Source organism: Amblyraja radiata, chromosome 1 (genome assembly GCF_010909765.2).
Source record: "Amblyraja radiata isolate CabotCenter1 chromosome 1, sAmbRad1.1.pri, whole genome shotgun sequence".
NCBI lineage: Eukaryota > Metazoa > Chordata > Chondrichthyes > Rajiformes > Rajidae > Amblyraja > Amblyraja radiata.
In genome coordinates this window covers 91,295,256-91,321,726 of record NC_045956.1, presented here as the reverse complement: position 1 = coordinate 91,321,726, position 26,471 = coordinate 91,295,256, and the positions used below count along the sequence as shown (strand labels likewise).

Here is a 26,471-nt window from a genome sequence, read left to right as displayed (position 1 = left end):
ACAACTAGAGAGCAGACCAGAGCCACTACCTCATTGGAGACCCTCGGACTATATTTGATCGGGCTTTACTGGAATTTATCTTGCACTATGTGTTATTCACGTTATTACCTTTATCATGTATCTGCGCACTGTGGATGGCTCGATTGTAATCATGTATTGTCTTTCTGATGACTGGGTAGCACACAACAAAAACTTTTCCTCTGTACACGTGACAATATATGAAACTAAACTATCCATATCCCTCCATCCATGTGCCTATCTTAGAGACTCTTAAATACTGCTATGGTTTCTGCCTCCAACACCACCCCTAGCACCGTGTTCCAAGCACCCACTATTCTCCGTATAAAAAAACATGCCCTGCACATTTCCTTTAAACTTTGCCCCTCTCACCTTAGAGCTATGTCCTCTTGCCCTTAACATTTCCAAGCTGCGGAACATGTTCTGACTGTCTACCCTATCTATGCTTCTCATAACTTTATTTACTTCTATCAGATCTTCACTCAACATCTGACATTCCAAGGGGGACAAACCAAATTTGTCCAACCGCTTCTACTAGGTAATACAAGCAGCATAAACCTCTTCTGCATCCTCTCCATTGCTTCCATATCCTTCTTGTAATGGGATGGCCAGAACTGTACACAATACTCCAAATGTGGCTAACCAAAATTCTATACAACTGGGTGGCTGGAGACCCAGGTTCAATCCCGACTATGGGTGCTGTCTGTATGGAGTTTGTACATTCTCCCCGTGACCGCGTGGGTTTTCTCTGTGATCGTTGGTTTCCTCCTATACTCTGAAGACATACAGGTATGTAGGTAGATAGAATTGGTTAGTGTAAAAATTGTCTTTAGTGTGTGTGGGATAGTGTTAATAAGAGGGGATCGCTGGTCGGCGCGGACCTGATGGGCCGAAGGGCTTGTTTCCGCGCTGAATCTCTAAACTAAATTAAACTACACTGCAACATGATTTCCTGACTCTCATACTCAATGCCCTGACTAATGAAGCCATCCAGAACATACCCCTTCTTTACCGCTTCATCCACTTTTATTGCCCCTTTCAGGGAGCTATGGACTCAGAGCCCAACATCCCTTTGTACATCAATGCTCTTAAGGGTTATGCCATTAATTGTATATATTCTCCTTATATTTGACTTCCAAATTGCAACACCTCACACTTGCTCGGATTAAACTCCATCTGCCATTTTTCTGCCCATTTCTGTGGCTGATCTATATCAAATGAATACTTTGACAGCGCTGATCATTGTCCGCAACTCTGCCAATTTTGGTGTCGCTGCAATGGTAGTTTGGCTCAGTGATAAACTTCAAACCTCCATAATTAACTGAAATAATCTTTGGCAGAAACACAGTCAGGCTTTGGTTGATCATCCTTCCTTAATGGCCATTGCATCAAATATCATGCATAGCAAAGTGTTTAAGAAGGAACTGCAGATGTTGGAAAATCGAAGGTAGACAAAAATGCTGCAGAAACTCAGCGGGTGAGGCAGCATCTATGGAGCAAAGGAAATAGGCGAGGTTTCGGGTCGAGACCCTTCTTCAGACTGATGTGAAGGTGGGGGAGGCGGGATGAAGAAAGGAAGAGGCGGAGACAGTGGGCTGAGGGAGAGCTGGGAAGGGGAGGAGAAAGCAGGGACTACCTGAAATTGGAGAAGTCAATGTTCATACCGCTGGGGTGTAAACTGCCCAAGCGAAATATGAGGTGCTGCTCCTCCAATTTGCGGTGTGCCTCACTCTGGCCATGGAGGAGGCCCAGGGCAGAAAGGTCGGATTCAGAATGGGAGGGGGAGTTGAAGTGCTGAGCCACCGGGAGATCAGGTTGGTTATTACGAACTGAGCGGAGGTGTTGGGCGAAGCGATAGCCAAGTCTACGCTTGGTCTCACCGATGCACAGCAGCTGACACCTAGAATAGCGGATGCAATAGATGAGGTTGTAGGAGGTGCAGATGAACCTCTGTCGCACCTGGAAAGACTGCTTGGGTCCTTGAATGGAGTCAAGGGGGGAGGTAAAGCGACAAGTGTAGCATTTCCTGCTGCTGCAAGGGAAAGTGCCACGAGAGAGGGTGGTTTGGGTGGGAAAGGACGAATTGACCAGGGAGTTATGGGATGGGAAGATGTGGTTGTGAGATTTATTAAGTTCATATTCTGCAGAATAGGTGCCTCTCCTCTGATGTCCCCTAGAGGCACACCGAGGATCGGGATGTCTTCTATCTTTATACATTTCTTTTTACTGTTTTCACACCCATTGAGCTTCTTCCAATCATAACATAAAACCCAGATTCCCACGAGAACATCGTGGAAGCCCACCCAAACTTCTACTGAAGTATTTCTATTGCTACTTTTTATCTAGAATTTCTCTCTGTTCTTTATATCGTTACTTTCTATTCTACTAGCAGTCTGGCTTCTGCTGACATCTTATTTCTTTCTAAGTTATATTTTTCTATCCCTAGTCTAAATCAACCATGTCTATTAACTCTTTCCTCAAAATCCATCCTTTTCTTTTTGCTACGCACCCTTGATTTACACTATCTCCTCCTTTTCTAATGCTAGCAGCAGATTCTTCACCTCCCTATCCTCCTCTCGTTGGTCATACTGAGTTCTGAAGGCCATTATGGTGGCAGCACTGTTCTTTGTCAGGGCTGTTTCTATCAATCGCTGAGCCAATCCCCGTACGCGGAGATGGGAAGATGTGGCCAGTGGTGGGATGCCGTTGGAGGTGACGAAAATGCCAGAGGATTATTTGTTGTATGTGACGGCTGGTAGGGTGGAAGGTGAGGACAAGGGGGACTCTGCCCTTGTTACGAGTGGGGGGATGGGGAGTGAATGCAGAGTTACGGGGTATACAGAGTTACAGAAGAGACCCTGGTGAGAGCCTCAACTATAGTAGAAGAGGGGAACCCCCGTTCCCTGAAGAATGAGGACATCTCCGGCGATCCGATTTTGGTGGCGATAGTTGGAGGAATCGGGGAAGTAGGGAGGGTCGGCGTAATTGGTGAGGGGGCGATAGTCAGAGTTGCCGGTGAGGCAGCGAGGATCGGCGTCATCGTTGGGTGGGTGAAGGTTGGCGGCATCATCCACGTGGAGGTCGGCGACGGTTGCGTCTTCGGTGGTCCGGGCCTGAGGTCGGTCACGGGAGGCGGTGATTACTGGTGCTACTCCTTGTGGCGACGCGGGACTCGGCCTGATGGTGTTCGGGCAGGCGGCGCGGGCCAGTGTTGGGGTCCAGGGCCTGCAGGCGGTCGAGTCACGGAGTGTCGGTGGCAGGAGCGGCCTGGAGGCGGGCGTGTTTAAGGTCTCTACAAGGCTGAGGCCACGCGCCAACTCTCAGACACTCCTCCTACTCATCCTTGGACCATGACCCCACAGATGAGTTCCAGGCCATGATCTCTAACAATATCACTGGCTTCATCACATTACTCCAGCATTTTTGTCTACCATGCATAGCAAAGTGATCCTTTTGGTAGCACTAAACTTTCTATTGAAACCAGTGAAAGGAAAATATACACTCACACATATCAAGAGTCAACACACACCCACGCATATGTACATCATTTTCATTGCTAATATGGAATCACTCAGAGAATTAATAAAATAATAATTGAGTTTTGAATACATTCAAAATTAAATTAGACAGATGGTATATTCTTATATGGTATCAAGAATTATGGGGAATTGAGTTGGGACCAAGATCTTATTGAAGGATCCAGAATCAAATAGCCTACTCCTGATCCTATCTATTCTGTCGGATAATATAAGCCAGCCATCGTTTTAAAATGATTACGTTGCACTCAAACATGTTAACGATAGAGAATCTTTCATAAATGTTTACCATAACACCATCAGTTGATGTTCACCTCCAAAGACATTTAAATGAAACTAGACTAAATGGGACCCGTTGGGTCCCAGTCACACAGGTGGACTGGTACCCCAACACAACCCATTCCCCAACGCAATATTCCACCAATCACCCATAGCCCCCAAATGCACAGACGCAGTTCATTTCCCCTCATCCCCAGCACTCCCTCCCCCTCTTCATGTGTGGGAGGGGAGGAGGGAAGGGGTGAGAGCAGTGGGGTGTGTGGGCGGGGGGGAGTGTGGGCTGGGGGGGAGGGTGCGTGGGTTGGGGGAGGGGTGTGGAGGTGCGGGGAGGATGTGGGGGCAGGGGGAGGGGTGTGGGGGTTTGGGGTGTTGTGGGGGAGGAGGGGTATGTGGGCAGGGGGGGATGTGGAGGGGGGTTGTGGAAGGGGGTGTGTGTGGGCAAGGGGGTATGGGTGGGTGGGAGGATGGTGGGCGGGGGGATTGTGGGGGGAGTGGTGTGGGTGGGGAGGGGTTGTTGGGGGAGGGGTGTGTGGGCGGGGGGAGGGGTGTGTGGGCGGGGGGTGGTTGTGGGGCCTGTGGGGGTATGTGGGGATGGGGAGGTTTGGTGAGGGAAGGGGGTGTGGGGGCCAGGGGGGATTGTGGGGGGGGGGGGTTTGTGGTGTGGGGAGGTTGTGGGGGGGAGGGGTGGTGTGGGCGGGGAGGGTTGTGGAGGGAGGGAGGTGTATGGGCGGGGGGATGTGGGGAGGGGTGTGGGGTGGGGGAATGTGGGGGAGTGGGGTGTGTGGGCAGATGGGTGTGTGTGGGGATGTGTGGGAGGGGTGGTGTGGGAGGGGGGGGTGTGGGCGAGTGGGTGTGGAGGGAGGGGTGTGTGTGGGCGGGGGGAGGTTGTGGGGCGAGAGTGTGTGGGCGGGGGGAATGTGGGGGGAAGGGGGTGTGTGCGCGGAGGGGGGGTTTGTGGGGGTAGAGGGGTGTGTGGGCTGGGGGGGTTGTGGGGCGAGAGTGTGTTGGCGGGGGGAATGTGGGGGGAAGGGGGTGTGTGCGCGGATGGGGGGTTTGTGGGGGTAGAGGGGTGTGTGGGCTGGGGGGTAGGGGGGGGGAGAGCTTGGTGAAAAGATGGGGAAGTCCCATGGGGAGAGGAGGTATCACGGGGGAGGGGGGCAGGTGTCAGCAAGGGGGACCAGAGGGGAAGGGACTGGAGCTGGCGGTGCGATGGGGACTCACAGTGGGCACTGGTCGCTGGTCGTTCTCCTCTGGCGGGATCAGAGTCTCCGCTTTTCAATTTGCAACATCGGCAACATCTCTGCCTCCGGGCCGTGCTGGGCTGGGCCGCTTCTGGTCCCTCCGAATATTGTTGTAGACCTTCGCCCAGCATCCAGAGCATCCCTCAGCCCCAGTAAAGACGCGATTGCGCAGGAAGGGGCGGACCGTCCCTGGAAGTGACAGGAGAAGAGACTAATCCGTGCGGCGCTGACTGGTAGGAGAGGAGATCGATCTGCGCACGTGCGGTTTAAAATTTTTTAAAATCTAGTTAACTTTTACAATATGCCACCGATCAGAATTAAATTTGTTGCACTCACGTTACAGGGGAACGGTGAGTGAGCTGGTGAAAAATCGTAGCGCTATCGTGTACCGTTTTTGCGCAAGGAGAAAGGACATAAGTAAAAGAAAGAACAGTGGATTGTAAATGTAGAAGGCAAAAAAATTAAAGAAAACAAGAGCCAAATAGGGCCACGGTTAAGTCAAACCAAGTCAAGTCAAGTCAAGTCAAGTCAAGTCAAGTCCAGTCAAGTTTATTTGTCACATACACATACAAGATGTGCAGTGAAATGAAGGTGACAATGCCTGCGGATTGTGCAAAAAACTACAGAACAGAATAGAACCAGTATTTACATTATTAGGAAAAAAAAGGAAAAAAAACCCCCAGCAATTTTAAAAAGACACAACACAACAGTAAATTGGAACAGTAAATTAGTCCCTGGTGAGATTAGAGTTTACAGTCCTTATGGCCTGTGGGAAGAAACTCCGTCTCATCCTCTCTGTTTTCACAGCATGACAGCGGAGGCATTTGCCTGATCGTAGTAGCTGGAACAATCCGTTGCTGGGGTGGTAGGGGTCCCCCATAATGTTGCTGGCTCTGGATCTGCACCTTCTGATATATAGTTCCTGCAGGGGGGCGTTCGGCTGTAGACCTCCCTCCAGCCTCGCTAGCCAGCGAGCCAGGGGTGATGTTGCCCGTCACGAATCGTGCGTAGAAATAGTTCAGGTCATCAGCTAGGTGCCGGCACTTCCGGATGAGGGGGGGCTGCTCCGGTAGTTAATTAGTCTGTAGCCCCTGCAAAAGGCGTCTGGTGTCCTGCTGCTCCATCTGTGACTCCATCCTGTCCCTGTGCCTCCTTTTTGCGTCCATCACCGCCCTTCGCAGTCGGTAGAACTCTACTTTGAAGTCATCCATATTGCCGGATGCCAGGTGTAAGCAGCAATGTGTACGCAGTGGTGCGAGCATTCAAGGCAACGCGAATGGACCTGTCCACCCAGGGTTTTTGATTAGGAAAGATGCTAACCCTTACCGTGAGGACGATGTTATCGGCTATTATTGCAATGAAATCCGTGACCGCTTCCGCAAACTCACTGACATCACTGGAACTTGCTTGGAACATATTCCAGTCAACATCGATCAGTGCATCCTGTAGCATGGCCTCTGACATGGCCCACCGCTTTACGTCCCTCGTCACTGCCGCTTCCCGTACTGTCCGTTGCTTATACTCTGGCAGCAGGAAAATGGCAGCGTGGTCAGATTTTCCAAAAGGAGGCAGCGAAACGGCCTTGTAGCAGTGATCTTGAACGGCGTGTAGCAGTGGTCCAAAGTTCTTTCCCCCCTGGTGGGTACGATGATTAGAAAAGGCACAACTAAATGCTTTGAACGTTTGTGTACAAAGTATTCGTAATAAGGTCAATGAATTAACAGCACAAAAAGAGATATGAGCTGATAGTTGAAACAGAGACAAGAGGAACTTAATATGCAAGGGCTTTTAAGAAAGACTGGCATGAAGGAAAAGCTGGTGGGATAACACATTAATGAAGTGATGAAATAATTATCAGCGTGAGGGATGATCTAAACTCTGAAGATGTATTCGTTTGAATGAAGGTGAAAACAGCATGGGAGAGGAGATACTGGCAGGAGTCCTGATTAACAGTAGTCAAACTGTGCAAAAAGGTATAAATGAAGACTTTTAACTTCATGTAGATAGGGTTGATAAAGTTTAGAAATTTCCCAAAGCAATGTCATGGAGCCATCCAGGAAACAATCTATCTTATATCTGATAATGGGTAAAGACAGATTTTGAAAATCATAATTTAATCAAGTAGAGGCTTTATGAAAGGGAAGTAGAGTCTGACAAATGTATTTATTGTTCTCGTCTCAGCTAGAATTAAATGGGGGATCCAGTATGAAGACTTGCAAACGTTCAACTAGGTGCCTCACAAAAGGTTTGGAGTCACAAGGTAAGAATTCATGGTGTTGGAGGCAATATATTAGCATTGAGTGACTAAAGGGCATGAAGCAGTGAGTGAGGGATAAGGAGGTCATTTTCACCTTGGCCAACCTGCAACCAGTGACGTACTAGAGATGGTTACTGAGGTGCTATATATAAATTACTACACACACACACACGCACGCACGCACGCACGCACACACACACACACACACGCGATGACTTGGAGGAAAGTCATTAGTCAAATTGTGGAAGACACGAATATAGGTGGTAAAGTAGGTTAAGGATGAGAGTTTTTAGGGAGATATTAATTGTTTGTAAATGATCCACTACAACATACATGGTGAAACATAAGTCTTTATTCCATTCAGAAATAGAGCATTTAAACTGCACAGCCGTGCTCACCAAGCTCCGCATGTCTTCTGCCAGCTGGCTGTCCTTGTTAGTGTAGTACCATGGAATGGGTGGCATGCATATATGTGTAGTGGAGATTATAAATGGCATGGATTAATAAGGGTTAGTCTACATTAATGGATAAAGTAAATGGGCAAAGAGTTGGCACAGAGCAACATACTCACGGAGCGTAAGTATTCTGGAATTTAAGTGGCGTTAGTTTACATTATTATGTTTATGGCAGATGGCTTGAACCCATATCCTTCTGATTAGGGATATTATATTTAAGGAATGATCTTACAAAGTTTACACTTCAAGATCACCTTCAGGCGTTATTTTGGGAGTGAATTGTGCATATTTCAAGACACCCATCATGTATTGGGAGAAATTCCACTGATAACCATTGCTGTTCTGTGGCTTCCATTGACCTGATACAGATGTCTGTGACCAGATGACACTGTGATGATCCCAGTCTCTGCATTTTTCGAGTAATATCCAACACACATTTAACGGATATTCCCAGCATTTCCACCCTATCACATTGACATGAGCCCCAGCTTTAAAAAAAAAATCTCTCTGAATTTGCCTCCTCAGGTGCCCTTATTAATATTTAAATTAATTTTGAGGAATACATAGCTTCTTATTCTTTTTATTAAAATGTACAGCATTACCTATATTGAGATTAATTTTGTAATCACTATTTCTTTTTTCCAAGTTATTAATGTCTTCTTCCTGTATGTTTCCATAGTTCTCTGTATTTTCCAAATCCGTCAGTTTGGCACAATCATAAAACGTTGAAATTGTACTTCCAGCTCCCAAAGCAGAATGGTTTGATTCTAGATTCCAACAACAATCCTTGCAGACCCCGTTTCTCCCTAGCTTTCAGTCTCAGGAATGGTGATAATCCCTGATCAGAAGTAAGCGGGTTCAAGCCATCTGCCATAAACATAATCATGTAAGCTAACACCCCAGAGCTGTTTTAAGAGAGTGTTGCACTCTCAGAGGCCAGAGGCATGTCATTAAACCAAGACTCATGCTCTCTTATAGATGGATACAAAGGAGGCAACAATATTACCTCTAAAGGAGTTATCCATGGTGCTCCACGCAAAATTAAACGATGAGTAAAAAAAGCATAGAAGGTTAAAAGCACACCAGGATTATACCATATGGTGCCTCTAATCTTCTCTGCAAATTTAAAGAGATGTCCAATCTTCATTGTTCATTTTTCTGTGCTATTATTCACATCTTTTCATTTACTTAGTACTCAAATATTTGTCACTTTTAGACATGAATGTTATCTACTGAGCATTGAGTTACAGGACCCTTAAAAGGTTTATAACCTTGTATTTCGAGAGATTTGCTCTCATCTCAAATCATTAATGGCGCGTTCTCCAGACTCACGAGATGGTCACTTGTTAATCATTCTCAGAATCTTGTATGTGTTGCACATTGCTCTAAAAAGGACACAAAGTGCTGGAGCGACACAGCAGGTCAGGCAGCATCTCTGGAAAACATGAATAGGTGACATTTCAGGTCAAAACCCTTCTTGAGTCTGAAGAAGGGTCTCAACTGTAAACGTCACCTAGCCATGTTCTCCAGAGATGCTGCCTGACCTGCTGAGTTACTTTGGTGTCCTTTAAAGTATTAACCAGCATCTTCACTTCTTTGTTTTTGCACATTGTTCTAATTGGGGGGGGGGTAATTTAAACAAGATATGTGAAGGAAGTTTTTCCCCACAAAATGCAGTTGGAAACAGATACGAGAGTGACATTTATGCAGCATTTAAACTGGCAGGTGAACATGCGGAGAGTGGAGGGATGCAGATTAGGCACAGGTAGATGGGATTAGTTTAAATCGGCTTCATGGTCTGCAGACATTGTGGACCAAATGGCTTGTGCTTATGCTGTGCTGTTCTATGCTAGTCTCTCAAACTTGAGCATACATTCCACCCACCACAGACCCTGACATTGGTCCCGCAGAACCTCACCATGCAGTGCAAAACTCAAGTGAATTGATAAGTAAGGAGTCCCACCACAAATTGGAGGAGCAGCACCTCATATTTCGCTTGGGCAGTTTACACCCCAGTGGTATGAACATTGACTTCTCCAATTTCAGGTAGTCCTTGCTTTCTTCCTCCTTCTCCTCCCCTTCTCAGCTCTCCCACAGCCCACTGTCTCCGCCTCTTCCTTTCTTCTTCCAGCCCCACCCACCCCCACATCAGTCTGAAGAAGGGTCTCAACCCGAAACGTCACCTATTTCTTCGCTCCATAGATGCTGCCTCACCCAGTGATTTTCTCCAGCATTTTTGTCTACCTTTGATAAGTAAGGAAACACATGGCACTCATTTCAGTAACGTAATGCTTCATTTTATTTTTTTCAATACATTCAAGAAGTTCCCAACATCCCAACAACCCTAATTAAATTCCGGTGAATTTGATTCCACTGCCAATCTGCAACAAGAAATCTTGAAGTAAGAGTTCATTATTTTGCCAGGCCCCACTGCCACCACAGCCAAGTGAGATGCCGAGGAAACCAGCAATGCTGATTGTTGAAAGCTGACACAAATCTTTAGTAAAGTCCAAGGACGATCTTCAAAGTTCAAAAACATGTCATGAGCAAAAGGCTGCGCAGTTGCCAGGCAGATTTAATCATCTGTACAGCAGATTTGTAAAACGTTTAAGAAATGTGACTTGCAAGAAATAGAAATCGCTTTCTTTCCTGTAGAAATTCCTGTATTTTAAATCATTAGAAATTGGAATCCTTAAAAATCCTACGAAAGCTCTACATGTAACAGTAAAAACATAGACTCTTCTGCAGTAATGTCCCTAGAAACTTTATACACGGTTTATATAATTAGAGGCATCTTCCTGATCAGGAAGGTAATAGTGCAACATTTAGTTCTACATTTGTAATTTGGCCAAAAGAATGTTGGACTCCATGTAACATCTAAAATGCAGCGTTCGTAAACAGATATTACGGTGACTCAAGCTTCACCATCATCATTCTTTGGCTTCAATCATTTCGATATTTTCTTGAAGATTTTTTTTAACTTGGATGACTTTTTTACTCTGTCGGTGCTATAAATCAAATCTTGGGATGCTGTTTGTCTCTTGGATAGGCTCTTCAGATCCTTTAATGCTCTATTTTCACTCTGGGTGTCAAACTCCGAGACTCGATGATCCTGTGCTGCTGATAGGTGTCCCATGCTGCTCGACTTCTCAAGGCCATTCTGAAGGGGTCTGCTGGCCTTTAGAGGGCTCAGGATCAGACTTCTGGTATCGGCGGATCCCAGGGAATCTGGCATTGCAGTTAACCGCTCATGAGGCACTGATGAATCAACAATCAAATCGTCCAGGGAGCTTTTGGAGAGACTGAACGAAGGAGTACTGGCTGCCTCACAGTTTGACAATTGAAACATTTTCTTTCCATTCAATGATCCAAAAGAAGAGTCACAGTCTGAAGCCGTCTCCTGTGCCTCCCTATGTAATGACAAACAACAAGTAGGCAATTAACATTTGTAAGCAATGTAAGCAAAAGTGTAATGAAGGGACTAATTTTACAAAGGTCTTCACCAGGGAAGCAGTACTGGGCCTGTCCCACTTGGCGATTTTTTCGGCGACTGCCGACATCATAGACTGGCCTATCAGGTCACCGAAAGATTTGCGGCGTGATGACGTATGAGGTGTTTTTTCAAGTGTCGCAACATTTTCTTTGTTGCCGCTGGATTTCAAAATGTTCAAAATCTTTTGGTGACACTGATATGACGCCGGCAGTCGTCGAAAAAAATCGCCAAGTGGGACAGGCCCTTAAGAGAAACTATTTTGTTTAGCCTATTTGAAAGGCAGGGACTATTCATCAGGTATACTCGGGCAGAAACATTAACCTTGAGCTGGTTTGTTATAAACACTGGAAATGGCACTGATCACTCCAGGAGTGGTAATGAAACCAAACGTCCACTACTTAGAGTTAGAATCAAAGAGTCATAGAGTCTTACAGCGTGGAAACAGGCCCTTCGGCCCAACTTGCCCACACCAGCCAACATGTCTCATCTACACTAACCCCACCTGCCTCCTTTTGGCCCATATCTCTCTAAACTAGTCTAAATGTACCTGTCTAAATTTTTCTTAAAGGTTGAGAAAGTACCTGTCTCAACTATCTTCTCCGGCAGCTCTTTCCATACACTTACCCCCTTTTGCGTGAAAAAGTTGCCCCTCAGATTCCTATTAAATATTTCCCCTCACCTCAAACTCATGTATATAGGCATTTCTTAATTGGAATGCTTATGTACATGATCCTAGTTCACCCATGCAATGTTGCCTCATGAAATAAATGAGGAGAAGTGGTGAGTTAGTAACCAGAGGTATTATTCCCATGCAACTGTTTCTACTGCCACTGTTTTGGGAGCAATTCCTATCTGCGAACAATTACGTCTGAAGCTAATTTCAGCTGAAAGGTGCTCAAAACTGATCTTATAGATCTTGCGATGTATAAACATTCCAACCAGTTTGCAAACAGCATATGATTTTAAAATCCGTACAAATGTAAATTGGAAAAATCTGTTGAAAACCCAAATTTTGCCTGAATTTAGACAGCCCAAGATAATCCTGAATAACCCATTTGTTTTATGACAAATATACAATATATAGTCAGAATCGAGGGCATAGATTTAAGGTGAGGGAGGCAACATTTAAATGGCAGTGCAGGATTTTTTATATATACGATAGTAGGTGCCTGGAATGAGCTACCTGATGTGGTGATGGAATCAGATACAATAGTGGCATTTCAAGAGACTTTTAGACAGGATGCGGATATGCAGGGAATGGTGGGATACAGATCACACGAGGAGATTAGATAACAGAGGAGTTTAGATCAGGAGGGGAGATTAGTGCACCCTGACCACTCCCTCTTCTCCCCCCTCCCATCAGGCAAAAGGTATAGAAGTGTGAAAACACACACCTCCAGGTTCAGAAACAGTTTCTTCCCAGCTGTTATCAGGCAACAGAATCATCTTACTACAATCAGAGAGCAGTGCTGAACTACTATCTACCTCATAGGTGACCCTTGGTCTATCCTTGATTGGACTTTGTGTTCAAGAAGGAACTGCAGATGCTGGAAGATCGAAGGTACACAAAAATGCTGGAGAAACTCAGCGGGTGCAGCAGCATCTATGGAGCGAAGGAAATAGGCGATGTTTCGGGCCGAAACCCTTCTTCAGACTGATGGGGGGTGGGGGGGAGAAGGAAGGAAAAAGGGAGGAGGAGGAGCCCGAGAGCGGGGGGATGGGAGGAGACAGCTCGAGGGTGAAGGAAGGGGAGGAGACAGCAAGGGCTAGCAAAACTGGGAGAATTCAACGTTCATGCCATCCGGACGCAAGCAACCCAGGCGGAATATGAGGTGCTGTTCCTCCAATTTCCGGTGTTGCTCACTCTGGCAATGGAGGAGACCCAGGACAGAGAGGTCGGATTGGGAATGGGAGGGGGAGTTGAAGTGCTGAGCCACCGGGAGTTCAGGTAGGTTATTGCGGACTGAGCGGAGGTGTTCGGCGAAACGATCGCCCAACCTCCGCTTAGTCTCCCCGATGTAAATCAGCTGACATCTAGAGCAGCGGAAGCAGTAGATGAGGTTGGAGGAGATACAGGTGAACCTTTGTCGCACCTGGAACGACTGCTTGGGTCCTTGAATGGAGTCGAGGGGGGAGGTGAAGGGACAGGTGTTGCATTTCTTGCGGTTGCAACGGAAAGTGCCCGGGGAGGAGGTGGTACGGGAGGGAAGGGAAGAATTGACAAGGGAGTTGCGGAGGGAGCGGTCTTTGCGGAAGACAGACATAGGGGGAGATGGGAAGATGTGGCGAGTGGTGGGGTCACGTTGGAGGTGGCGGAAATGGCGGAGGATTATTTGTTGTATTTGCCGGCTGGTGGGGTGAAAGGTGAGGACTAGGGGTACTCTGCCCTTGTTGCGAGTGCGGGGATGGGGAGAGAGAGCAGTGTTGCGGGGTATGGATGAGACCCTGGTGCGAGCCTCATCTATGGTGGCGGAGGGGAATCCCCGTTCCCTGAAGGACGAGGACATTTCCGAAGTCCTTGATTGGACTTTGCTGGCTTTATCTTGCACTAAACGTTATTCCCTTATTATGTATCGAAACACTGTAAATGACTCGATTGTAATCATGTTTTGTCTTTCTGCTGACTGGTTAGCACACAACAAAAGCTTTTCACTGTACCTCGGTACACATGACAATAAACTAAACTATCCTAGTTAAATTTGGTATCATGGTTAGCACACAAACTGTGGGCCAAAGGGCCTGTTCCTGTGTTTACTGTCTATGTTTAGTTTAGATTAGAGATGTAGCAAGGAAACAGGCCCTTCATGCTGACCATTGATCACCCATTCACACTAGTTCTGTTATCCCACTTTTTCATCTACTCCCTACACACTAGAGGCAATTTACCAAGGGTGATTAACCTACAAACTCGTCTTTGGGATGTAGGTAGAAATCAGAGCACCCATTGAAAACCCACATGGTCACAGGGAGAACGTGCAAACTTCACGCAGACAGCACCCGAGATCTAATCCCAGTGTCCGCCGTTGAGGTAGCAGCTCTACCAGCTGCACCATTGTACCACCCTTCTAAGGCCATTTAATGTCATAGATGTGAGAATACTGAACAATCTCCTGCAGGATAAAACACATGGTTCATTCCATAAACACAAACCAATCTGCTTACCACTTCTTATCAGCTGTGAAGAATATGGCATCTTCTTCCTCTTCACTACGGTGAATGTTGCAACTGCTGTTCATCACAAAGATGTCGGGGCTGGAGGCAGACGAAATGCTAGATGCAACCACATTGGCACGTCGACAGCGACTCGGGTTACTGCCTTTTGCCAAGGTGTATGCGAGTTTCCCCTGACTGAGTGCTAAAAAACACACATGCACAGTCAAATACTGAATATAAACATACAATCTAAAATATTACCCTACAAATACTCACCCACATTTAGGCTAAAATACAATAGATTGTATAAACTTGCCTCTCCATAAATGCAGATGACTTGCAAGGAGACATAATCAACTTTGTGCAAAATGTTAAACAAATTACATGGTGTAGATATGAAGAAAATGTTTCCAATGGAGGGTGTGAGGAAATCAATTGCAAGGGGATATAATCTTAATATTAGAGGCCAAAACTAACACCTTTGATAATGATCTTTGACATGATATCCTATTTGTTTCTCATCTCACAGGTGCGATTTGACCTGGTGAACACTCCCAGAATCTGCTATTTGTATTTCAAAAATCCACTGTATTTTGGTGTTGTATCTGAATATTGGAGCTCACAAACAAAGAAAAGTAAGAAAGCAATATTTTTTTTGCATGAAGGTACATTATAATCTGGAATTCTCTCTCCAAAAAGGCTGCATATGTCTTGAAACTCTCAATCTGATCAACAGAGCTTTGTTGAGTAGGGACAGTTTAGTCAGAGGGTGGCGAATCTGCGGAATTCTTTGCCACAGGATGTGGAGGCCAAGTCAGTGGATATTTTTCAGGCAGAGACAGATAGATTTTTGATTAGTATAGGTGTCAGAAGTTATGGGGAGAAGGCAGGAGAATGTGGTTAGGAGGGAGATATAGAACAGCCATGATTGAATGGTGGAGTAGACTTGATGAGCCAAATGGCCTAATTCTACTCCTATCATTTATGTATGACCTTATGATCACAGTTTAGAGAACTAAGGCAGCCTCATAGATTTTTGGGTGCACATCAACCTCGATCTGAATGAATGGTAGACAAGACAGGAGACTGAAATGGTTAATTCTCTTCCTATATTCCTTGTTCATTTTCTAATTTTAATGAGAACAAGATAAGTCATTTAAACCAACTGGCCGTTGAGGTGAAAAACATGAGAAATCAATGTCATTATTGCTTTGATGCAGTTAATATGAACAAGAGTGAGAGGGAGGGAAAGAGGAGGGAGAGAGAAATACTACACGAGAGATGGGGATCGAAGAGGAAGAATTAAAATTAGAAAAAATTTGTTGAACATACATTAAGAAACCGAATTAAGCAAAAGGTTAAATTGAAAACGTAATGTAAGAAACTGTACTTATAGTAGTTCAAGTTCATTAGTTATAAGAACAAAATAATGTAAATAATGAACCGTTATGGGTGGCACAGTGGCACAGCGGTAGAGTGTGGAATGAGCTTCCAGTGAAGGTGGTGGAGGCAGGTTCGATTTTAACATTTAAAAATAAATTGGATAGTTATATGGACGGGAAAGGAATGGAGGGTTATGGTCTGAGTGCAGGTAGATGGAACTAGGGGAGAATACGTGTTCGGCACGGACTAGAAGGGCCGAGATGGCCTGTTTCCGTGCTGTAATTGTTATATGGTTATAGGTTCTACACTTTATATCCTGGGTGATTTCTACTTATCTTTAAAAAATATTTTCAATTTCAATCATTAAATAATATTCACTGAACAATAAAATAATTTACGATGTGAGAGTAAATAAAAGCTTCAAATGACGCATTCTGAAATGTAAAATGGCTGGTATTCAACTGACTCAGAGATGACTTGGGAAGGAGATTGGAAACTAATAGCAAGGCATAACGTACTGGAGGAACTCTGTGGGCCAGACACCATCTATGGGGGGAACAGACGGACAATGTTCCGGGTAGGGACCCTTCTTCAGACTCAAATTTGCCTGTCCATTCCGTCCATAGATGCTGCCTGTGCAGCTGAGTTCCTCCAGCACCTTGTGTTTTGCTCAAAACTGCAGCGTCTGCAGCTCCTCATGTCTTCTGGAAGCCAATGGCATCAACACCCTCCCTTTGGCCAAATGCCAAGTTCTAATATTGGGAAACTGAGATGCCAGGGCCTAAGTTGCTTGTTTTTTTCTCTCTGCCTTGGCACGGAATGAGATTTGTAACTTACAGTGAAACTGTGGAATGATCGGCGGTGTGTCTTCATCCAAGTCATCGACTCCGCCAGCTATTGGGTACGGCGGGAGAGACACACGTGGCATGACCACCCAGCTGTGATCCGAATACAGAATGGAGGTGAGGCTTGACAATCCCACATTATGCACAATGGGGAAGTCACAGATCATTTCTATTTGATGCCAGCGGTGCAGTCGCTCACGGAGTGCTGCTGTCACCTCGGATAAAGCTTGCCTGAAATAGAGCGGAGAAGGAATCAAAAGGAATTTACGGCACAGCGGTAGAGTTGCTGCCTACAGGGGCCTGGGTTCAATCCTGACTACGTTGGCTGTTTGTACAGAGTTTGTACGTTCTCCGTGTGACCTGCGTGGGTTTTCTCCGGGATCTCTGGTTCCCTCCCACACTCCAATGATGTACAGGATTGTAGGTAAATTGGCTTGGTATAAATGTGAAATTGTCCCTAGTGTGTGTAGGGTAGTGGCAATGTGTGGGAATCGCTGGTCGGCGCGGATTCGCTGGACCGAAGGGCCTGTTTCCGTGCTGTATCTCTAACCTAAACTAAACTAAAACTGGTGAAACTATTTAATTCATTCTCGCGTTTATCCAGGAAAGGAATTCCACATTATTGCTGATCTTTGCATCAAAACAATTACTACTTATATTAACCAAACTAAATACAATGGTTTGTGCTTATTTAAAAATTAATCATGACATTATTGTCACAATGGTTGGAAACTAACATTGCAATGTGCCCAACAAGAAAGATTTTCATGCTGCAACATCTGAGCTGTCAAGAGATTAAAGAGAGTGGACAATAGTGACCAGAAATTGTCTATTGTTGTTATTCTATTCTCCCTTTCCCACTGAGTCTGTGAAGGATGATAATAATGGTTTTCCCTGACTAGTAGCCTGCACATCACATGCCTAATTTCAATGTTAATGTTATGTGAGCTTATGAAGTTCTAAATGAAGTAATTTGCAAATAGTACTAACAGTTTACAGTTATGACTTATGAAGATGATTTCGAAAACTGTCTTCAGTAATATTGGCATTGGTATTGGCTTGTTATTGCATGGTGTACCAAGATACAGTGATAAATTTAAATGCTCTGTTTGCATGCTGCCTAGACCACACATACTGCAAATGAGTGCATTCAAGTCATATATGAGTACAACAGGTCGTGCAAAAAGAAAAATATCAGAGTGCAGAATATAGTGTTACATTGTTATGGTGTTATAGTTGCAGAGATAAAGTCCAAGGTCTGCAATGAGCAGGTTGGAAGACCCTTGCTTAGTTTACACCCTGGCCACAGTTTAAGAATAAGGGGTAAGCCATTTAGAACGGAGACGAGGAAACACTTTTTCTCACAGAGAGTTGTGAGTCTGTGGAATTCTCCGCCTCCACCTCCGAGGGCGGTGGAGGCAGGTTCTCTGGATACTTTCAAGAGAGAGCTAGATAGAGCTCTTATAGATAGCGGAGTCAGGGGATATGGGGAGAAGGCAGGAACGGGGTACTGATTGGGGATCAGCCAATCGCATTGAATGGCGGTACTGGCTCGAAAGGCCGAATGTCCTATTCCTGCACCTATTGTCTATTATCTATTGTCTATTATCGGAGGAAAGTTCAGCATTGTTTTATCAGCAAGGAAGAAGCTGTTCCTGAATTTTGTGCTGTGTCCTCTTAAGCTTTTGTACCTTCTTCCCGAAAGGAGAGGGGAAGTGGGGGAATGACCAGGGTGACACAGATCCTTGATTATCTTGGCTGCTTCCCCGAGGCAGCATGGCATGTAGTTGGAGTCGATGGTGAGCAGACATGTCTGTGTAATAGACTGAGCAACCTCCACAATTCTCTGCAATTTGTTGCAGTCTTGGGCAGAGCTGTTGCCAAACGGAGCTATGATGTATTCTGAGAGGCATAACTATTCTATCTTTGCCATTTCTCGAACCAAGAACCAGAACGAAGAGGGACCCGGCGGGGGCGGGGGGCCGCCGGTGGCCATGTTTGGTAGTAGGCCTGGTTCGCCCCTGCGAGAAGATAAGACTGTACCGAGAACTTTTGAAACTTTGTCGGCACCAGAAACGTGGCGACTCTTTGTGTATTACCTAGGCGAAGTCTGCTGTATGCTTTCACCGGACTGTATGCAAAAACAAAGAATTTCACTGGACTTGGGTACATGTGACAATAAAGTATCGTTGAATCATTGAATTGAATTGAAATGATTTACCATTTTAATTAACTGAAAAACTTGAAGCTCCTAAATTTAATTTACTTTCATTCTATTTTACAATAATTAGTTACAAGAAAATGGACATAAAATCACACTCTGCACTTTGTGAGAGGTTGAGGGCTTAAATCCGAGGCACAACTCAATGGCATCTGCAATGCTGCTGCTGAATTGGCCAATAGCCACTTAATCAGCATAAATAATAGGTCAGTGCAGGTGTGCGGAGCCCTTTAGGGAGGAATGAAAGATGATTGTCAATTCTAAGCCAGGAACGAGTCCTGCAACTGAGAGTTGACAGCAGGAGTGTACGATGGAGTATAATGTATTGTGTGGGGGGCCAAGCCACCACTGGCAGTGCACAACAGGCTGCTAAGTATCTGCACAGCTTGTTGCCATGCAGAGAATAAATCCAGAGGGATAATAGCAAGAGGATGCCTCATCAAAAGAAAAAGCCAGGCAATGACTAAGCCAGGCCACTTTTACAGCATTTCACAAGCTGGAGACAACCCACATTATATGGGAGGAGGGGGGCTGCGTTTTTAGATTACGCCGTCCATTGCGATTTTGCGTCCAACGCAAAGCCAAAAATTTCACACGGGTTAAGAAATGTGTATTGGAAAAATAAAGATTTTATTTATTTATATACAATTTTAACATAAATTTTAAGGCAGAAGATTTTATTCAAGTTTTTGGTTAGTGATTTATGAATTGTGTAGGGGTGAATTTCTGTAATGCAGGGATTTACTGTATTTAATATATTCTTATACATTGGCCTAGGAATTGGATGCAGTTGCTCAAGCATGCAGCAACGTTCTGGGCACAAGATCAGGCCTAACGTGAATGCTCCAAAGCTAACAAACACAAGTCATCGGTAGATAAAAATGCTGGAGAAACTCAGCGGGTGCAGCAGCATCTATGGAGCGAAGGAAATAGGCAACGTTTCGGGCCAAAATCCTTCTTCAGACTGATGGAGGGTGGGGGGGAGCGGGGAGAAGAAAGGAAAAAGGAAGAGGAGGAGCCCGAGGGCTGAGGGAGTGCTGCGAAAGGGAGGAGACAGCAAGGGCTAACGGAATTGGGAGAATTCAATGTTTATACCACTAGGGTGCAGACTGCCCAAGCGGAATACGAGGTGCTGCTCCTCCAATTTCCGGTGGTGCTCACTCTGGCCATGGAGGAGGCCCAGGACAGAGAGGTCGGATTCGGAATGGGAGGGGGAGTTGAAGTGCTGAGCCACCGGGTGGTCAGGTTGGTTAATGCGGACCGAGCGGAGGTGTTCGGCGAAACAATCGCCAAGCCAATGCTTGGTCTCACCGATGTAGATCAGTTGACATCTAGAGCAGCGGATGCAATAGATGAAGTTGGAGGAGATGCAGGTGAACCTCTGTCGCACCTGGAACGACTGCTTGAGTCCTTGAATGGAGTCGAGGGGGGAGGTAAAGCGCATCTCTTGCGGTTGCAAGGGAAAGTGCCCGGGGAGGGGGTGGTGCGGGAGGGAAGGGAAGAATTGACAAGGGAGACATGGAGAGAGGTCTTTGTGGGAAACAGACAGGGGGGATGGGGAGAGAGAGCAGTGTTACGGGTTATGGAAGAGACCCTGGTGCGAGCCTCATCTATAGTAGGGGAGGGGAACCCCTGTTCCCTGAAGAATTAGGACATTTCCGATGCCCTGGTGTGGAACACCTCATCCTGGGAGCAGATGCGGCGTAGACGGAGGAATTGGGAGTAGGGGTTGGAGTCCTTACATGAAGCAGAGTGGGAAGAAGAGTAGTCTAGATAGTCATGGGAGTCAGTGGGTTTATAGTGGATGTCGGTCAGAAGTCTATCACCTGCGATGGAGATAGTGAGGTCAAGAAATGGTAGGGAAAGGTCGGAAATGGTCCAGGCGTATTTGAGTGCCGGATGGAAGTTAGTGGTGAAGCAGATGAAGTTAGTCAGTTGTGTGTGGGTACAGGAGGTAGCACCAAAGCAATCGTCGATGTAGCGGAGGTAGAGGTCAGGGATGGGGCCCTGGTATGCCTCGAACAAGGATTGTTCGACGTAACCGACAAAGAGGCAGGCATAGCTGGGGCCCATGCGCGTGCCCATAGCTACGCCTTGTATTTGGAGGAAATGGGAGGAGTCAAATGAGAAGTTATTGAGGGTAAGGACCAACTCTGCTATGCGGAGGAGAATATCAGTTGGTCCTTACCCTCAATAAAGATAGCCCAATTTCTCTTGCTTGCATTTCGTCAGGCAAGGTGACATCCGAGTGAATCTGTGCCATACATTTTCAATGGGTTCAAAATCATTCCTAAAGCATTGAACTCAGAACTGTGCATTGGACCCCATCTATTCTTTAATAATAACATAGACACATTCCATACCTCTCCCCAATAATTGTACTATTGTACTAAATTTATCGTTAAATCCAAATGCCATTTTTAAAAGTCTAAGGTGTGTTTATGTAATTTAATATACTTTCAAAGCCATTAGCCCTTCCACATCAATCTTCTATCCCCCAAGTAAATACTTCCTTGTTTTTATATGCATAAACCAGCCTCAATTAAGTGCTGATCCTGCTCCTTAGCCACAGCTCTCTTTCAAGAAGGCAGTAAAATTCATCTGTGATTGTGACGTGGGGCTTCAACAGACTGTGGACCTCTGCCAGACACACCACTTGAGGAAACAAAAAGCCTGATTCTTGATTATCCTCCAACTAATGTTTATGAAGATCCTGTAATTTTATCTTTTTCTACCTGCTGAACAATATGTACACCCAAGAGAACGTTCAGATCCATTTGTCACCGTTCCTGTAAAGCTAATGCAGAAAAGTACTATTTGTTCATGCTCAACAAATCCAACAGTTTCATCACTCGAGAGCCTTCCAGCATCATTTACAGTATGGCATTGTTAATGCAAGGCTGTGCAATGGATCAGGGAAGTTTAATAGTACTCAGTAAAGCGAGCGAACAAGAAACTTACTTTGCTGCCAGGATTTTGTGATCAACTTCATCCAAGGAGGAACTGTGGGCGACGTGGAATGTTCCAAAGACAGTGTTGCGTTTTTTCTTAATCTTCTCTGCCTAAAAACAGCAGGGAAGTCTTAACAGGTCTTATAAGACAAACGAGATTTAAAATGTAAATTACATTTTAATTCTGAAGATGTGTCTCAACCCAAAACATCATATATCCAGGTTCTCCAGGGATGCTGCCTGACCCGCTGAGTTACTCGAGAACATTGTGTCCTTCTTTCAGATTTTAAATAACTGCTTTTATAAACAGATGTACTAATGAGTATGACTGGTATAATGTATTAACTATGTAGAAAGAAACTGCAGATGCTGGCTTAAACCGGAGATAGACACAAAAAGCTGGAGTAACTCAGCGGGTCAGGCAGCATCTCAGGAGAGAAGGAATGGTGACGTTTCGGGTCGAGATCCTTCATCAGACTGATGTATTAACGTATTAACTGCACAGGCTTATCTAGAAAACATTTTGTCTTGATATTAAATTCCAAGATGCTCATTGCCTCCTTTGTTCCGGAATAAAGGTCATTTTGACTCATCTTTAGAATACTTTTTTTGCCACATGGTCTTCAAGAAGAAAACAATTAAACATACCTCCTCCTTTACACCATTGAGCTGTAGCTCGGCGCTCTGTTTCTTAATGTTGTAGTATTGAACCTCCACTTCATAGGTAAGCTGCAACCATTTCTGGAGAGGTTCTGGCAATGTCCAGCCACTGCGACCCTCTAGTTCCTTCTCTGCATTCTTCAGGGCCATGCGGACCTAGAAATCACAGGTTAAAACTGGTCACATTCACGTGTAGTATAAATTGCGCACGGTTTTAGTAAAGTGGACAGAATGACCATCAGAGATTCGATTGCTTCATTCTCACTCCCTGTCTTCAGCACTCATAATCTTTGATGGCCGCTATAAAGCACGCAACGATAACGCAACACAATGACACTGGCAAATAATCAGCAGGAGGAACTCAGCGAGTCGAGCAGCATCGTTGACATCTCAGGTCGAAACCCTGCAGTAGCACTGTGAGTGGAAGGGGAGGTCACCAGTATAAAGAGGTGGGGTGAAGTGACAGCAGCCAGAGGTGACTGTAGACCAAGGAGGCGAGATGGATGACGGATATTTGAAGCCAGGTACAGGGAGTGGGAAGGGAAAAACACAAAATGCACAAAACACCAAAACCGATTACAGTCTTACAAAGAAGGAATGTGTGTTTTGTTAACATGAAAAATAAACAAACACCATCTCCCAGTACTCCACTACTATTTTGGGGTTAGTAAATATGGTTGTGAACAGAAATTGGACCAATGTTGACAGAGAAGATTTAGAGATTGGGACCCGCTGAGTTACTCCAGCACGTTGCTGGAATCCAGTAGCTAGTCTGAAGAAGGGTCCTGACCTCAAAACGTCACCTATCCATGTATCCAGAGATGATGCCTGACCCGCTGAGATATTCCAGCACTTTTTTTGTGAGCAGCATCTGCAATTCCCTGCATCCACAATGGCTGACCTCAGCAAAACATAACTCAAAGGCAACAAGTCAAGGATATAATGCAGTTAAGAAACATTCAGACAGGTATGTGGATAGGGTAGGTTTAGAGGGATATGGGCCAAAAGCACGCAGGTAGGACTAGTCTAGATGGGGCATGGTGGTCGGCGTGGGCAAGTTGGGTCGAAGGGCCTGTTTCAACACTGTATGACTGACTCTATGAATTTAAACAGAAATTCAGCTCTGTGTGCGTTATCCATATTACCATTGATTTAACCAGCTACTCTGGTGATTAAAATAATTTTGCATTAAGTACATTTTGATTCGCTTTTTAGATCTTCGCTTAATATGAACAAAAAAGTTCACAAGGGTGAACTTTTAATGGTGGCATAATGTTAGAGAGAGAGGAAAGAGCACCATCCTGATACAAACTAAAGTAGAACATGAACATTAAACTAAGTGCAGCTACACCACCCAGGTAAATAGAACATACATTTTAGTTTAAAAGATGGAAACTTAAATAATTTTGTCCAGTAGGATCTTCAATTTACTAATTTAAAATCATGTAGGTAATGTGTGCATTTATCCAAATTAGTATGCAGAGGATTATTTTAAGATGCATTTTCAGTTAAAAAAAACTATCTGCATTATCATACATACATTATTACTTCAAATAATCTTCTTACTTGTCACAGCAACCCACTTCCCATCCATATGTCATGCTCACATTTTAGTCCCAAACCAGCTGTAACATAGGCAGCTAAACTGCTGGAAAATATTGTCCTGTTACTTCATGAAAAACCTGAACAGAACTACTAATGTTGTGATTATTGTTGCCATGTTATCTTAGAAAATCTGGTGAACTGATGATGCATGTTAAAGTGTTTATAAATAATGCCACTTATTAAAGTTATTTGTGAGTGATCTCCTCTGGATGTGCATTTAATATTTCAAGTTTGGCCTCACCACCAATAATTTCAAAAGAATGAGAGATTCTGATACTTGGGAGCAAAATTTGAAAGCGCATTCTGGCCACTTGGAACTTTTAAGTGCAGGACTTTGTTTTGAGAGGTGGAATACCCCAGGATAGGGAAGCAACCATTCATCGAGCTGAAATGCTAAATCTGTTTCACTCTTCAAGGAAAATGCCTGATCTGTTGTGTATTTTGTCTCGTTGTAGGACATTGATCATTCTTTTAATCTGGATTTTTAACTTATGTATTGTGTTTTTTATTTTTATTTTTTAAATAAAATTTATGATGCTTTTATGTGATATACTAAGATTTTATATGTACTTTATGATATCTTTTTTAATATGCAATGCATTTTTTAATGTAATGTTGCCCCTTGTCTGGACCTCGAGTCCGTAATAAAGTTTATTATTATTATTATTATTATTATTATTATTTCCAACATAGTTGGCTTTATTTTAAATTCCCAGCAACTACTGTATTCACTTTTGGAGGACGAAAAAGGGGCTGAGCTACAGACCAGTGACTGGTGGAACAGGGCTGAGGGTTTGAATCGACAATAGCTCTTGCTCACGCTTCCACATTTAACTGGCTGTTTCAATTCTAAACATCGAATGAGACATTTCATTGGGCAGCACTGATAGAAATTGCATGCAAAAATGAAATTCCAGTACGAGTTAAATTAATAGACGTTAAGGGCAGCTGCTCAGACTAGTTGAAAGTGGAGTGTAATACAGCAAAGGAGTCTGTGCTGTCTGTCAGGTCCATAAAATGGTTTGAATTTAGGAAGTGAAGGAATTGCAGCATAAGTTACAGCTAATATCACGTTAGCTGAGGAAGCGGTTATGTGTGAAGAGACAAAATGCTGGAGTAACTCAGCAGTTCAGGCAGCATCTCTGGAGGACATGGATAGGCGACGCTTCAGGTCGGGACTTGGAAGAAGTGTCCCAATCCCGAAATGTCACCTATCCATGTTCTCCAGGGATGCTGCCTGACCCGCTGAGTTACTCCAGTATTGTGTCTTACCGTGATAAACGTTGTGATAAATCTGCAGTTCCTTGTTTCTAGCATATATGTGAAAGTCTGCACCAAAACCCAGGACATACAGCTCTGAGTGTGAGCAAACTGACAGCGTGCAAGGTGTGAATTTTTATCAGAGGATTGAGGAAGTAACTTATTCCTTGGAAGCCAAGAGATTTGGAAATAAGAATGACGAAAGCCACAACATAAATTGATAAGGCCGCTAAGCTTGCAAAGTGTTGAAATTAATTTCTAGAGGAATAGAATGTAAAGGCAGAAAGATAATTATAATTTTTCACAGAATTTAACCGATAATTGAGGCACTCTGCACAGCACTCGAAAAAGCACATTAGCATTAGTATTAGCATTAGAAGGACATTACCAGATTTCAGAAAGAAATGAAGAAAGATAATGTCAACCAAACCTTTCATCAGCAAAACGATTGGAAAGAATTGGTCATCTACTGCAATCAGTGATCCTGATGTGGCCTCCTTTACATCGGCGAGACCAAGAGTAGGCTATGTGACCATTTCGCTGAATACATGCTCAGTCTGCCAAGGTCTGCAAGATCTCCCGCTTGCTAACTATTTTAACTCCCCTTCCGATTCTCATACCAACAAGTTAGTCCTGGGCATCCTCCTTTGTCAGTGAGAATACCACAAATTGAAGGAACACCTCATATTCGCCTTGGGCAGATTATATGGGTATGAACAATGAATTCTCCAATTTTGGGTAACTAACCAACAGCCCTCCTCCCTTTTTTCCCCCCTTCCTTCCATTCACCCACTGTCACTCCCCCTTTTCCTCTTCTCCCTGTCCCCTTCCACCTATATCTCATTTGCTGGCGTCACATTTAACACCTCTCCTAATCGCACAACCTTTTGTCTTATTTTCATCTTTGCCCCATGTCCTCCAGCCTGTCAATTAAACCTCCCTCGCCTCTGTCCCATGCCAAGCTTTTGCCCCGCCCCCACCCCTCCTCCAGCTTTCCCCTTCTACAATCAGTCAAAAGAAGGGTCACAACTCAAAACGTCGCCTATCCATGTCCTCCAGAGATGCTGCCTGGCCCGCTGGGTTACTCCAGCACTTTGTGCCTATTTTTTGTAAA

General features: G+C 44.7%; 1 protein-coding gene across 2 annotated transcripts in view; it reads right to left on the bottom strand.

The window, feature by feature from the left end:
* Positions 1 to 10,061: 10,061 nt before the first annotated feature.
* The window catches only part of stim2 (stromal interaction molecule 2), a 151,565-nt gene continuing 135,155 nt past the window's right edge, over positions 10,062 to 26,471 (bottom strand). For both annotated transcript variants that reach the window (XM_033026653.1, XM_033026659.1), the window contains exons 9-13: positions 22,481 to 22,648; positions 21,843 to 21,943; positions 16,653 to 16,891; positions 14,442 to 14,634; positions 10,062 to 11,196 (exon numbers count right to left, since the gene is read on the bottom strand). In XM_033026653.1, the coding sequence (XP_032882544.1) occupies positions 10,734 to 11,196; positions 14,442 to 14,634; positions 16,653 to 16,891; positions 21,843 to 21,943; positions 22,481 to 22,648 (1,164 nt within the window). In that variant the 3' untranslated portion in view covers positions 10,062 to 10,733. The remainder of the gene's footprint in view (positions 11,197 to 14,441; positions 14,635 to 16,652; positions 16,892 to 21,842; positions 21,944 to 22,480; positions 22,649 to 26,471) is intronic.